The sequence below is a fragment of the Python bivittatus genome, unplaced genomic scaffold (assembly GCF_059951505.1).
Source record: "Python bivittatus isolate LINGU-HERP-01145 unplaced genomic scaffold, Pbiv_v1 ctg000850_np1212, whole genome shotgun sequence".
Taxonomy (NCBI): domain Eukaryota; kingdom Metazoa; phylum Chordata; class Lepidosauria; order Squamata; family Pythonidae; genus Python; species Python bivittatus.
The window spans coordinates 32,852,009-32,867,963 of NW_028277112.1; the positions used below are offsets into that span (position 1 = coordinate 32,852,009).

Below are 15,955 nucleotides of genomic sequence, written 5' to 3' on the forward strand. Positions count from 1 at the left end.
TTTATTGGCAATGACAAGTTGAAAACTTGACTAAGTAAAAAGAACAAGCATAGGCCAGACTTATTTTTCTGATTACAGGCCAATTTTAATTCTTTGTTTTCATGTAACTTTTTAGAACATGTTCAAAAACAAGTCCAAATAGCAGACTTAAACTGCTGAAATTTCTTAGACAACCTCGGTGTTGAAAAAGTAGCTTCAGTAGCTTTAAATGAAGCACAGGTGTTCACTTGTAAGAAATTAAAGCAGAAAGCCATATGTTCTTTGCATGGGGGCTTTATTTTAATTCACTGACATCACAGTAATGACTACCATAAAGTATTCTCTTAAAATCTCTGGAGTTTAAAATCTTATTACATATGGATAGGATGATAATGAATAGAGCTACCATATCTGAGCTGCAAACATCCAGGGAGCTACTAGATGGCAGTAAAGAGGTTTCCTGTCTCTGCTGTTACTGTCATTTTGTGGCCATCCACCTCAGGATTCAGGTCTGGTGGCCTATGATGAAGTCACAAACTCTTTAAAAAAAAAAAAAAGTACTGTAATTCTGTATGGCAATTTATTACTGGCAATTATTTCAAGTCTAAGGTCACAATGGAAAAAGAAGCTTTGGAACAGTATAGTAAACAAGTTAACTTCTTTTCTTTTTTTTATGTGCCATTACACAATTCAGAAAGTAGGCAATAGCTTTGCCTGAGACTAGCATTCAAAAAGATATAGGAGGGAAATATATTTTAGGAAGTGGGATAACTTAAGGTTTCCAGCAATACAATTGCAATAGTGATCATGAAGTTCATGCATATCCTATCAGGCTACCTAAACAATCAATGGAGAGCCACTGTAAAATGTGTAAAAAACTGGGGGGGGGGGGGGGAATCTGTAAAATATGCTACTGCTGTATATCTGCTGTATTTGCAAATCTTTCATCCCATCTGAGAATGTAGTTAAGTTGTTGAACTGCAAATAGGGTGATCTAGATTCAGGTCCACATTCCATGGAGTTCAGCGGGTGACTTTAGGCTAATTATAATGTGTCAGACAGATGTAACTCACAAGGTGGTGTAGATGCAATAACCGATCCATGTAACTATCTTGAACTCCAAGATGAAAGATGGGATCTACAATAGATGTAATGAATTTAGGGAATAGGTTTACTTTTCTGGCAATGAACTGTGCAGAGTAGAACTGAGTAAACATGCAAAGAATTGCACAGTTAATTACACCTTGATTCTAATACAGTACTTCCCCAGTAGATCACAGGGCTCAAATGACTATCACTGAAGAGACGATATTAAAGAATCAGAATGTTTATTATTTGGTCTGAAAAAAAAATCCATTACAACCCATGCCTTAACGCCTAAACTTTTCTACTATTTTCATATAAGAAACATTTTGTAAAGTAAACACAGCCATGGTTACACATGATTGCAACTATCATATGCCTACCCAGTCATTTAAATCTTCCATTATGCATCAACATTTGTTATTATTGATAGCTTATTCTTTTCTTCTTAAAAAGAGCTTATGTTGCTATTGTATATTGAGGATGGTTTTTAATTCTTCTGGCAGAAGTAAGTCTTAAGAGTTCCTGCTTGTAGAAATTCCACTGTTCATATTTGGACACTAAGCGATACTTTTGTAGTATAGCAAGGAACAGTCTCTGTTAAGACAAAGCATAAATATACCACATTAACTGGTAATTTTGTGGATGGGGTACCTTTTTGAAAATAATTAGGCAGATATTAAAACCAACTTTCTAATATAGCTAAAAGAATCTCTTTTGTTCGAAACGAACATTCTTATCAAGAATCATTCCACTGAAATGTATGCATCATTTTAAATAGAACAAATTAATCCCATTATCTTTAATACTATTCTTCATATAAATACAACTGGTGTTCATAGGAAACAATATCTGCTGAACAAAAGGGAGATGCTTCTGAGTCTCTAATGGATGCATGGAATTCAGTGTAGCCAAATATAAGATAGGTTAGAAATACATGCAACAAGACATGATATGGGAAAATGTTAAAGAAGGCTCCGGGAGACAAATAACATTGCATCTATGAAAGACCTGAATAATTCCCCCAATTATTTTTTAATGAATTAATAAAATGTCCCAATCTTGTGAGATCACCAAATTTGGTGAGATCACCAAATCTAGAAATTTCAGCATTTTCTCATCCGAAATGACTGCCAAATTCTGGCTTGGGCTAAGGCCTGAGAAATGCATCAAAAAAGGGCTATGTATGATTCATCTTGGTATGGCCCAAGCCATCTTCTGCTCTGTCCTGCATACCAGACAGGTTCTCCAGTGCCCTCAAATAAGCCTCTCTCTGCTCCTTATGTCCTACTGGCATCTCCAGAAGGTCAAGAAGCTCACAAAGTGAGTTCCTTCACAGGTATTGACTTCCAGTCACAAGGCAATCCTGCTGCTGCTGCCAAAGAACTAAATAGGCTCTGCGTCTGCTGTATTGTAGCTTTCTTTTTGCTTTTTGTCCCTCACCCAGGCTGCAGTTGCTGAATTCAAGGTTGGAATTTATGACATGAGCCAATTATTGGTACAAGAGAAAGACAGGAACTGTTTGGAGTAGCTCTGGATGGGTCCTTTAGGCTATCAGGTTTATCTCAGTGCTTGATGCAGGAAGTCAAGCATCTTCAACAAACTTCAATCAAGGGAAAATGTATCACTTCTGTATCACTTTAAGCTTAGTTTCCCAAGTTTTCAAATCAAAAAAGGTATGCATGATACCCAGCCCTAGCCAGGTTTCATGGAATACCAGCTTCTCTTCTGGGGACTTTCAGAAGTATATTATAATATGAGAAACAAGCCAAGGTGGATTAGAATGGCCCTAGAAAACATCCCATTGGAGGAAATTATAATCTTGATTATGTATATATTAAATGTACTCAGACAGGACAGAACATGAAACAATGAGCTTTAATTACTGAAAACTGAATATAGGTTAGAATTCAGGAAAAGCTTCTTACCCATATAAGCAGATAGATAATGAAAGCTTTGGATGAAGAACCTATTGCCCAAAGAAGGTAACTACATCTTAAATATACAATCTCATGAATAATATTTTCCTATTTCTATGCCTCAGTCATATGATCATTGTGGTCTTTTTGACTTGCCTGCCCATATCACTTGAACAGTTCCAAGTTAGCAAGACTTGCCTGGCAAGTGGCCAGGCATATAAATTAAACCAATCATGTTTAGAAACAGTGTCTATCAGGCACTTCCCACTCCCTCACTCTCTTCCCACAGGGTAGAGCAAGCAGGACCCCTTTTCTGGACCCAAAGCAGGAGGGAAAACTACAGCAGTCTCAGGGAGGTTACTCTTCTGAACACTGTCTCATTGGGAAGGTTGAAGCAGGGATGGGCTGACTTTTCTGATGCAAAGGATGCACAAAAAAAGTAAACCAAGTGCAGATGGTGATGGGCAGAGCTAGTGTCAAAAACAGACAAAATTAACAAATTGTACCACTATATAATATTCCCTTGTCTCTGAGCTGCTCCATTCCCCTCTCTCTTTTGTCCTATTCCTATTCCCCACTCTTTCTGTCTGTATTTCATTACAATCCATATCCTCCTCCCCGTCTCATCCCTTTTGTATTTCACCCCCACTGAAATCAGCCCATGGGCCACCTGGCATGAAGGTTCCTCACCTACCCAAGTTAAAGTAACTGGTGCCATCTCTGGGTCGGGCATTCACTTGTGCATGTGTAGTTTCAGTGTCTATTTCTTAGATGGGTTCACATATTGTACAAATCCATGGTTTATTGAATTAAATACAATAAGATGAATGTGTGCAACATACTAAGCCACAATTTACTGACCACAGTGCCTCTGATCACTCAACAAGTTTCGCTAAAAACAAGCCAATTGCTCAATGCAAACTGAAGCAGACCACTGTCAGTCATCAGGCAAATTGAGACCTTAGTTGTGGCAGCATGTCATTATCTTGTTAATAGGTTGAAGGAACATTCCCCATTTCTGTTCAGATCTTTTTAGGTTTCTGTACTTTGACTAGTTTCATTGAACAACAACAACAAAAAGTCTGTAATGTGCTGTTCCTGATAGCTCCTGGCCTGACACTCACAATTATATACATAACCTTCCTGATCATTATCCAAAAAGGTTCTGCCTCAGACCATCTCTTTGTAATCCATCTGTCAGCTCCTTCCCTCAATGGCTCCCAGCTGGAGTAATTATTTACTTTCATGTTGTATAAATGGTCTGTTTGCTATAAAAATGACAATGATTTGTAAGCGCTTACGGCACTGTTTGACCACATGAGAATAAAAACAAATATCTGAACATTTGTGGTCTTTGCAACTTCTGACATAACAAAGCAAAATGTGGAGTTACGCCTGCATCAACCAATTTACAAGGCCATCCTGATTAAAAAATGAATAGGCTGGAGAAAGTTAGGGTGATACAAAATCAACTACTGGTAAAAGGGGACAGGGGGAATCTCTTCTGCTGGAAGAAACCTGCTTCTGCTGGATGACCCCAAATCTGAGATCATGCTAAGGTGGCAACCCACTGGCTACAGTATATATGGTTAAATATGGCCCCTCAGCCCAAGAGTAATCTATGACTGTGCTGCCAAATTTAGGTGCTGCAATTTTCCCACTTTCTTCCCTGAAAGGTACATGAAGGTATATGAAGCTTCCAAAAAGCTTATCACACCTAGTTTGCACTCCCACAAAAAGGGAGTGGACTCCCTACTGACATCACTAAACATCTCCCCCACAACCCTTGGATGATACTGACAATGACTGTAATGATGATAATACAGCACTTTGGTGGGAAATGTTGCCTGCCCCAGTAGGCAAGATATGCTGGGAGAGATGCTTTTTAGAGAGATGGGCTGGAGAATGCATGGAACAAGTGAGGAGCATAAATGCACCACATCAAAATCCAACTCCTTTTCCCACTTTGTACACCAGCTATATACCTACAACGCTAATGCAGAGTTGGCTAGACTGAGGGCAATCCTGATTTCCCACACATCAAACGCAATGGAGACCTCACAATAAAACAATTCAGCATTCTGCTTATGCTTTGCTTATTCCCTCTCCATCAACAAATGCCAGAATCCAGGGCCCAATTTTGTTTTTTTCTTCCAATTGCAGCTGTTTTTATAGTATGGGTGTTGCTTTTGAAATTCCCCTAACATTCAATCCCTCTTTCTCTCTCCCTCCCTCCGTCTCTCTCTCTTTCTTCACATGACTTGCATGCTTTAATGGAGAGAGGAGTTTAAAAGCACCAGTACATTTGTAAAAGGTCTTAAACAGCTTTTTGGCTCCAAGCTATAACACGTAATTATTTGCAAGTTGGATTGTCTATTACAAGACTCAGTACATGATTCAGTAATACAACCGTCCTTCCTGGAAATTGTTCTAAGCATAAAGTTTTCTGATATTACATTTAGCCACCAAGAATGACTTGAAGGAGTTAAAATATAGTGTGGAGGTTAGGCCATGGGAGACATAGCTATTGAACTAAAACTGTTACGCAGTTTTGAAATTTTCAGCAATCAGTGAAGATGAGGAAGAAGTTGAGATTGCTGGTTTATTCCCAGTGCTTAACAATAACTGTGAATATTGTTTGATACGTGAAATAATGTTCTATAATAAAAAGCAATAGGGATTCTGCAAAAAATGTCAGGGGTTAAGATTTCATAAGGAAATAAACATTCTTGGGAAAAGACTAATTCAACTTTCTGTCTTCATGGCTCCTGTCAGCATCAATCAATAGGCCATTCTATTTACAGAATATTTCCATTTTGTTGGATCTGCACTTTTGATTTCAAAAGAAATCTGGCACATAAGAGTTACCTGAGGAATGCTCTCTGGACACATTTTTCCATTAATGAAACATGTTAACCTCTTTAACTTTCTGTATGTTGTGCTGTTATTAAAGGCATAACGGAAAAAGGAGGACCAACATTTTATTTTGGATTGCATGATTTTCAGAAGAAGCCAATGGGCAAAGAGAAGGGCAAATGTAAAATGTTGGAAACCATCACTCGTGTGAAGTTATTTAATAATCATTCTGTAATTGTTGGCAGATATAGAAATAAAATGGTCTGCCAAGAATTAAGCAAGAGGAGAGCATTTGCTTTACTATGAAGAAGCAAGCTGAAAGCTGGAGAGAAAGCTGCTAAAATTGCCCTCATCTTCCTTTCTCAGATGCTTTCTGCACTTTTCTAGAATAACAGTTAGAAGCTTTAAAAAAAAAAAATAGAAAAACTGACATTGCTACACCGACTTCCAGCACTATTATTTTATTTTTTCACTGACGTTTTTTAAACAGAGGCTGTTTTGGGGCTGTAGCTGAAAAATTCCTAGATTCAGCAGAGGGCTGGACTGAGGCTACATACTCTCCCTCCCCCAATGCTTAGTTTTCTCTACCACGTTCCAGGTTCCACATGCAATGTTTTACATGGAAGCAATGGGCATAAACAATTCAATATTTTCCAGATGTGTCCAGAAAATCAGTTAGAATGAAAAGGAAATTAGCCTGGAGTTTCATTAAATGCATCCGTACCTCTCTCTTGTACATCTATAATGTAGGCTTTCATAAATTCTTTTTCAAACAGCTCACGATCACGGTCACTTTCTGTTATTTCTTGAATCTCCTGAAATGAGGTTGTTTCAAGAGGGTTATCCTTGAGGCTTATAAATCTGCAAGGGGATGACATATTACCATGAACGGGTTATATAATGCTTCTTATCGTGAGCAGATTGTTGCTTGCTATATGCTACATGATTTCTAGCCCTATAAATTTTCTGTTCTTCCTACTTTGTTACAGAGCAAAATCAATTTATCTGTGAACAAAACTTTGCTATACTGTTCATTGTTTCTAATACTAATTATCTATTAGAAATGTAAATTGAGAAGTGGCCTTCCTGGAGGCAGGCCTGGAAAACACTAAAAGTGTAAGCTTAATTATCAAATCAAAAAGGATCCCCATGTGTCTTGACGCAGGGAAGCTGCTTGTGTCACATCTTAGTCCACGAATATTACTTTGTATGACATTTTTTAAAAAAATACACACAGAAAAAAATTGTTCAATTTGTAGCAGGAGATTAGGAGCAATGGAATGCCCAGAATCTCATTTAAGTATTGTAAACAATGAGCTCTGATCCTCCTTATCCAGTTTTGTGGAATATTTATTCTTAAAGACTTTTGGGATTCTTCTGAGAACAGGACTGGCTTCAGAGGCAGAGGCCTAGGACCATATGTCAGTATGGACTGAGTGGTCTTTTTATTTAGGAAAAATTTATTATGCAGTTAATCAGGCTCACACAGATTTTACTTTATTGGCAAATACAATTATGATGCATAATTGCACTCCAAACCACAAATGTAAATAATTGCTGTTACATGCTAAATATTTATCTTCGCCTACCTCCTTCTTGCATATGAAATAGCTACTACATTTGATATTGTGGTGCCTGTTCTGGAATTAAGAACCAGGACAATCACTGGAGTGATCAACAAGCCACCATGGGCCATATGCTTATTCTGTTATATGTTTAAGCTGCATGGCATTAACTAATTAAACTACTGTAGCCTCTCATGCTATCTATGGGTAGACTTGCAATCCAGGAAAAAAAAAACAAGGCTGTCATTTGGATCAATAAAATTGCAAGCCAGCATTTCCGAGCTGGTGACTTTCAGATGTGTTGGGTTTTATTGCAACTTTGTGGAATAACATTACATGATGTCTTTTACTCAAGATTCACCTACTTCAGAATCCAAACAAATAGCAAGACAAAACTCAAAGGAAGTGAATGTGTCAGAATATTATTGACTTACTTTAAGCCTGTGGAAGAGTCACAGATCGCTGTGGGCATCTGAACTAAATCATCACCACTCACAACCAATAAACTGAGTTTTGGCAAGTTGACCAATGCGTGTGGAAGGTAGGTCAGCTTGTTCTTCTGCAGAAGAAGAGTTTGTAATTTTTCTAACCTTAGAAAAGTAACAAAATAGCAAAATTAAATGTGCAGTATAAAGGAGCTGACAATTTTCTATTGCATATTTATACGGTATACACATATAAACATATTGTTTAATACCTGTATTACAACATCTATTAATAACTGATATATTTATAATCATAAAATAATATGTGCAAAGCCAACAAAATAATTGCCTGGTGTGAAAAGTGTCGTCTGTTTGGTGTTCTCTTCTATCCTAGGTTACAAGTCAGAATGGCTTTATCTCGTGTTTGATCTCACATTGGTGGCAGCAGAAACACTGTTAACATGCACATCTTTTGAAAGGAAGAGACAATGGACACCATGACATGGCCTCTTAATCCATTATGTCTTCAGGCCTTCTAATTTATGCACAACAATTTATGTGGTACCTAGGAGATTATGCTACATGAAACTCCAGCGTTTCCAAAAGATAAGTCACCCAAAAAGCTGGTTTTTCTAGTGCCATTGCCTTTCGTTTTGGACTTTTTTCATGAATATGAAATTCAAATGAAGGGAATGAGGCAATTAATTAAAAGACTGATGAATGTCAGCTTACCTGATCATTTCTTTTGGGGTTGCAGAAGTGGGATTGTGAAAAACGAGTCTTGTTCATGCTTTTTTCTATTATAAAAAGGAAATTTTCCCAATTTTCAAATTTAAAAGTGTGCTTAGATACTGCTGTGTGAGTTGGGGAGGGGAGTATAGGTGCAAGCACACATAAATACACAAACCCAGTGTGATTTCTTTAAATCCAAACATATGGGTTGGGAAGGGCCAACTTCTGAATCCTATGGGCATATAATGTTATCATCAGAGTCCTTTGGCTGTCTTCTGTACCTTATTGTCTTGAAAATACAGCTTTAGTTCTAAGTAAATTGCACAGTTTGGTGAGGACACTTAGTGAGGACACTTCCATATCACCGGTTTGCATCACTTTCTTCAGGATCAGTTCCCAATCTGATTGATCTCATAGCATCTATTTTCAGAAGCTGAGTCAATTTACTTCTGACTTTGCACTAGTTTATTGGAAACTGCCGCAAAGCTGGTATTTTCTTTTGACAGATATAGATCTACAGATTTTATAGTCTATTTTCCAGTGACTCATTCTGCATCCTGCTCCAAATCTCAAGCTTGTCATTATTCTCTCTCTCCATGCCCCTGTCCTTCTAGGTCAGTGTTGTCCAAACTTGGCCACTTTAAGATGAGTGGACTTCAACTCCCAGAATTCCCCTCCCAGCAATTCTGGGAGTTGAAGTCCACTCATCTTAAAGTGGCCAAGTTTGGACAACACTGTTCTAGGTGAACCTCTAAGGCTATGGAAAGTAAGCCTAGCATATTTGGGCTGCAAAAGTCCAAATGACCACAAGATGAATTTGGGTTTTCTGAATTGATTTGCCACCATCTAGCAATCAGCTGGATTTCTGCAGCACAGATATGCTAGTCTTACTTTCCACACCCTTAGAGGTTCACCATCCTGTTCTTTGAACTTGTCTTTATGCATTGGCTAGAATGATCTTTGCTCTTCCATATCAAGCTACCATAGCAACGTGCAGCCAGGGTCATGTGTATTGGGAAATACACCTGACTGCAAAATTGCTAGGATTTCAGTGCAGAAGTTCACAGGGATATTGAGGAAAAACACTGATTGGTTTATGACATTATCTGTGTGTATTCTTGGCAATTGAGGATGCCAGAAGTGAAGATGAATGTGGATCAGTTTCAGACTGCTTTGTGAGGGGAGACAAGGAGCGCTGGCAGTATGGAAGTGCCCTGCCTTAAATAGTTTTGTAAACTGAAGGCTTTGCGACTCTACCATAAATGAGCTGACAGTTTTCCAACCACTTACAAATGTTGACAAAATAGCCAGGCAATGTTTTATTTGCTAAAACCAACTGTCACTGCAAAGACCATTTAAAAATCTACCTGTCTATGTCCTGTGGGAGATCTTTCAGACTGTTGTTACTTATATCAAGCCACTGAAGATTTGACATCCGGAGTACACATATTGGGATGGAGAAGAATTTGTTTGCTGATACATCTACAAATGTTACTTGTTTTAAATTGCTTAGCTGTAAAGAAACAATATGTTATTTAATAAAGACTCAAATGAGCAAATAAACTATAATTATAGTTGATATTTCGCTAGCTGAATGAGGTCAATTGCACTATGTTGCATATTTAGCATAAGGCTTCACCCCATTATTTTAAAAATGAGGCCATGTTCAGAATCAAACATTTTCAATATTTCTCATTTGTTCCATGCAATGTACATCTTCCCTCAGGGAAGTTCTTTTGCTTAATAGACTATGGCATTTTATCTGGCTGAAACAACAATATTTTAAATATTGGTAGTCTCACAGTTAGTAGTTCCTATTGGACAAGATGTTGAATAACATAACTCTATGATTATGCCATCTCTAAGTTTTTAAACAAGTTTATGTTTCCTAAATGATATGAATTTACCTCAAATAATGAAAAATAAGTTGCATTCTTCCCAAGGGTGTCCATAGGATATGGCCAAAAAAGTTGAGATGGTGACCATGATGGTATGATTGAAGCTTCACCTGTTTTTTTTTAATGTGTGCAACATAAGAAACAGGCAGAGCTTCAACTGCACCATCATGGCATCCAACTTGACTTTTTGACCACACCCTGTGGATGCCCCTGCTTCTTCCTCAAGGTATATACTACCTAAAGAAAACACAAGATGGCAATATCATCCCACGTAAAGAAACTGATGAGGCCTGACAGTTGAATCTTCTCCAGAGCATTTAAGGACAGCAAGCAACAGCATCTGCAGGTGGGGATCAAGACATAAAAATGGTGGCTACAGTATTGTGATTAAAGCCCTGACCCTTTGTAACTGTGTATAACATTGATGAACATATAAGATGGGCAAGACGTGGATGCTACAACTGCAACCTTGCCAGTTTTGACCCCTGCAGATATTTCTGGCAGCAAAGTAATTTGGAGGCACTAGGCAAGCTGAATATCTCAGAGATTTTTTGTCCTCCAACATCAGGGGACCTCCTGGGACCTTAAGAAGAATGGTGTTGGGTGAGATTATACGTTCTCTCTGACTCACATAAACACATATATAAAGCCGTCTCACTGCTTAATAGCAGGACAGGTCTTGTGATATCTACTCTCACACATGGAGGAGAAAGATAAAGAAAAGGTAAGGTAATAACTGCAAAAATCAGATAAACATGTTTGCCATGGCACACAGATAAATATTTCATTTGCAATTTCTCCAAATCAAGTAGGGTGAGGTTCAGGAAAGATATTCTGAATATTCAAACACTGTTATCTGTATTGATATTTTGAGAAACACAAATATCAAACCACCCTCAGTTGTGCCTCTTTTATCTCAGGTATAGTGATAATTGCCATTTCCAGTGGTGTCCTTAGAAGGATGGCAGCACAGTGTTGCAATCAAAGCCCTGTCTCTTTTCTACATATGGCATGGGCACATACACAGGGCCTCAGCTGCAATGCTATGCCTGCCATCTTGCAGATTTTGACACATAATTTCTGTGGCCACCCGTAGCAATTTTCTTTGAGTCAGTTTTATTTATTTATTCTTTAAAGTTTAGCTGGAAGGCAGATATAATGCAGATATAGATCTTCAAAAAATTAAAGGTTATATCTGGGTTGCAAATATCCATATGAGTCCTAGATAGAAGCCAAGATACAGAAAACTCAAGTCTTTACTGCCAACTTCTTACAATCCATATAAGGTAGCCCTCCTATAGGTGACATCATGAAGACAATTTTACTGTGATATTCACTGTGATAATGACCAACTGTCATCTCAAAGTGGTTGAATAGTATTTTCTTGTAATAAAAAATTAACCAGACTTGCTTGTTACAAACATAAATATGCCTGAGTTCCAGTAATATCACTTTCAGTTGAGGCTGGAGTTTTACAAGGGTTTTGAATCCATATTTGAAACTGAATCTGCGAGGAGGTTTAATAAAGGAAGATAAACATATTGTTCCACCCAAAAATGTACCTCCTCCCATATACTGGGTGACTCCCTACTGGAGATTCATAATCATTCTCTTTAATCAATTAGTTTAATGGTATGATGGTAATGGCTGACAATTCTAAATGAGAAACCATGCACATCCCATCATAAACTTTGAGGCTCTCCAAATCATACATTTCAAGAGTCCTTTAAAAGATTACAGAGAGAAGCATTATATGACTGAGAAGCTGACTTCACATATTAATATTTGAAGGAAAGGTCTCACAGCACCATTTTATTATTACTATAGAAATGATTTATGGCAGTACGCTAAATACTTTTGCCTGAATAGCAGTTTTCCAAATCATGTTTTTTTAAAAAAAGTATACTGCTGAATCCAAAATTAATTATCCAATCCAGAATAGATATTAAAGGAAATAATTTTGGATGTATTATGTGTTTTAGATATATAGTTTTAATGTTTTCTGTAACTCGCCCAGAGTCCCCTATTGTGGGGGAGATGGGCGGGGGAGAAATCCAATAAAAAAAAAAATCAATAATAATATTTTTATTCATATTCAGACAAAATAACCTCCAATGTCAAAATGCATGAAAATATTTAATAGATGGGCATTAAAAAGAGGGTAAAAGTACTAACCTAATAGTGTAATCTGATTGATTTTCTAGTGGCATGTGGAGTCTAAAACTTGTCTTCCAAGTTTCAAAGCCAGCATGGCCAGAAGCTGACCTAATGCCAAATGGTTGGGTAATCTGACATTCACCATTCAGCTTCTGACTCAAAGAAGGGAATTAGAAAAGGCTGATATATGTATGACGTTAGCCATGAGATCCTTTGTCTGCAAAGTCACTTTGTCTCTTCTACCTTCTCTACCTCTTTGGCAGCTTCTCTTCTGGTATATTTTGGCTATCAGAGTGATTCTGTAGAGTCAACCTCTGTCACAAAAACCCAACAGCCAACTTTCTCCTGGCAGAAGAGAAATGGTGGTGGTGAAGAGCAATTTCTGTTAACAGGAGTCATTTCTTCTAGTCCAGTGTTGTCCAAACTTGGCCACTTTAAGATGAGTGGACTTCAACTCCCAGCATGGCTGGCTAGGGAAGTCTGGGAGTTGAAGTCCACTCATCTTAAAGTGGCCAAGTTTGGACAACACTGTTCTAGTCCAATCCATTCAATTGTGCTAGACCAATTGACTCAGCACATCTTGGAATCGGGATTGCTCCATAATGCTCGAACAGTAACACATCCATTGCATAAAACCCATTTGAATTCAATGGAATATATTCCCAAGTAAATTATTATAGGATTGCACCTTCCAATGACATTTCTACACACAATTATAATTGAGAGTAACCCTCAATGAACATGTTGCATCAATCCCATTTTAGTCAGAAAAAACTTTATATATATTTAGTTTTATATAGTAAAAACTAATACAAACTAAACTTAAAGAAAAGTGGAAGAAAAAAATAAAACATGCAACAAAAAAGAAGAAAGAGAAAAGTGAGACTATAATAAAGAAAAGAAATATATAAAGAAGTGAGTTCCAACCTTCATCACAACAAGTATAAACAAATTTAGTGGCTCTCCATCCTTTATAAGGTTACAAACAAATATATTTTCATCCCATATCCCAACCCTTACCTATTGACTAATCCATAATGCATCAACTCTTCAGTCTAGACATCAGCAAAAGTCCATAAAGTGTTGCCAGCTTTGTAACCACATATCTTGTTTTAACCTTGATCAAATAAATCAACTTTATATTCATTCCTTTTAGTTCTAATAGTCTTAATCTTTAGTTCATTTAAATATTGTTGTAGGATTTGATTTCTCTCCAATTCTTCTTTGTCCCATTGTACAAATTTCTTCAAGGCTTTAACAAGCCTCTTTTGTAAATCCATTAAGAAAAAATCATCCAGGTCACTCTCTTGGTTTGTCATTTGTATTTCCCTTTTGATTTTTAAAACAATACTGTAGCCAATTTATTTTGTAAATCCACTAAAGCATCCTTTTCCAAGTCATTGTCTTGGTCCTTCATTTGTAAATCCACTTTTGGTACCATCTCTATCTTGTCAGACAAAATTTGTTCCACATCTGTCATTTCTTATTATAATAAAAGTTTATTATTAATCTTTTGGACATAGTCTATCTATAGAGGCAGAACTCATTACTGACACTGATATTGTGGCTACTAATTTCTGGCTCCATTCTTTAAAAATCTCCTTTAATATTTTCAGTGTTATAGGGTTTTGCATCCTTTTATAAGTCCCAGTAAATAAAAGCAGTCTTGTATTTTTTTTCCTCTGCTTGGGAACTTTAGTCCCCTCTAGTGTCCATTTTCTAAAATCATAAAATTACTTATCTTTGTTATTTCTTGTAATAACCAAAACAAATCTGTTCCCATGAGAAACTGTTTATTCTTTATAATTAATTCCAAAATCTTACAGTAAAGGTCAATATTCCAAATTTATCTGGACCCTTAATCCATTTATAACTTTCTTAGATCAAAATCTTATTTAGCTTTTTGCTGTTTATTTCAAATTCTTTAAGTTCCTAAGCTTATAATTGATTTTTCTTTTATTCAAAGTTGAAGATAAACTCACCGGATGAAGACTGTTCAAACTTGTTCCAAAGGTCTCTAATAGCTTTAAGATAGTTAATAGACAATTTCCAAAAGTGACTAGAAAGTGAGGTTTGCAAACTTAGTGTCCTTTAAAAGGCTCCACTATGGTTGTGAGCAAAATGGCTAATCCCATTGACTCATAGTGTTCAAACCTATGGAAAACTGCTGTCCTGTGGTCTTATGAGGAGCAGCCATCCAGAGCACATGGGGCTAATCACCCATCCTCTCCTTATCTGGAGAGTTTCCAAGGAACCAGTCTACTCACTGGCTCCTTGGTCTTTGCTGTGGTCGTTGGCTCCACTTTCGCAGAGCCATCTGCAGTTTGCCATACCTCTCCTGGAAGACCTCTTTAGGCAGAATAAACTGATGGTAATCAATGAGACCAAGATTAAATTTAAATCCAATCTACTGAATAACATGCCTAGGTTTGCACAGTAAAGTTGCAGCCCGTGCACATTAACAAGATTGAATGTAGTTGGTTTTACTTTGAAGTAAGCATGAATAGGCTTCTACTAAATACATTTTAAAATACTGAAATAGGTGATCCTGTTATAGGTAAATACATTAATATTTCACATGCCTGAGACATAAAAAAATGATCATCACTCACTTGCATACATTAATTAAATGTTGAACTCTTCCCTGCAGAGATCAATGGAACATAAAAGTCACTAACTAGATTCTTTTATCCTAGATCACACTCATTATATTAAAATCAATTGGGCTTACTTTCAGGAAACAGATTAAGGATCAGAATATTAATAACTCCAGTTCCTTGGTGACTGGCATAAAATAATGTTTTGCCTTTAAGGTAATTCTTTTTCTTGAGAGCAAACACCACCTAAGAGCCAAAATATCAAAAATCTTTTTTTCTAAAACAGGCATAATAAAAACAAGTTGAACTGAGCATGTCTCCTGGTGACTGCATGGAACATTCCATGTAGATTTCATAGGAGCAATATATAAGCACAGAGATTCTCAGCCTCAGCAACTTTAAGATGTGTGGACTTCAACTTCCAGAATTTCCCAGCCAACATGCCAAGGCTGAGAAACACTGTATAAATCTAAAGCCATGTTTGCCATGGCTGCTTTCTGGGATGCTTTTAAGTTCCTAATTTAGTCTTCAGCTGTGAGATTTGCTGATGAGTTCTCATCCAAATGCTAACTAGATCTGACCCTTCTTAGCTTTCCTGAAAACCAACGTCAACTAGGTGCTACCCCAATTGTGGGCATGACAAAAGTAGAAAAAGAATTAAATATTCTTTTGATTACATAGTTCATTAACAATAATGTATTATATTTATTAGAATTATATTTGAAAAAAGAACACACCTTGTGT

The 15,955-nt window shown here is 37.0% G+C and overlaps 1 protein-coding gene across 4 annotated transcripts in view; it reads right to left on the reverse strand.

Annotated features, from left to right (window-relative positions):
- Positions 1–507: 507 nt before the first annotated feature.
- The window catches only part of LRRC2 (leucine rich repeat containing 2), a 77,860-nt gene continuing 62,412 nt past the window's right edge, over positions 508–15,955 (reverse strand). For 3 of the 4 annotated variants that reach the window (XM_088130418.1, XM_088130421.1, XM_088130419.1), the window contains 4 exons: positions 9,927–10,072; positions 7,837–7,992; positions 6,562–6,698; positions 508–1,117 (listed from right to left, as the gene is read on the reverse strand). In XM_088130418.1, the coding sequence (XP_087986544.1) occupies positions 1,020–1,117; positions 6,562–6,698; positions 7,837–7,992; positions 9,927–10,072 (537 nt within the window). In that variant the 3' untranslated portion in view covers positions 508–1,019. Of the gene's footprint in view, positions 1,660–6,561; positions 6,699–7,836; positions 7,993–9,926; positions 10,073–15,955 lie in introns of all 4 variants that reach the window. The other variant, XM_088130420.1, reaches the window with a different exon arrangement.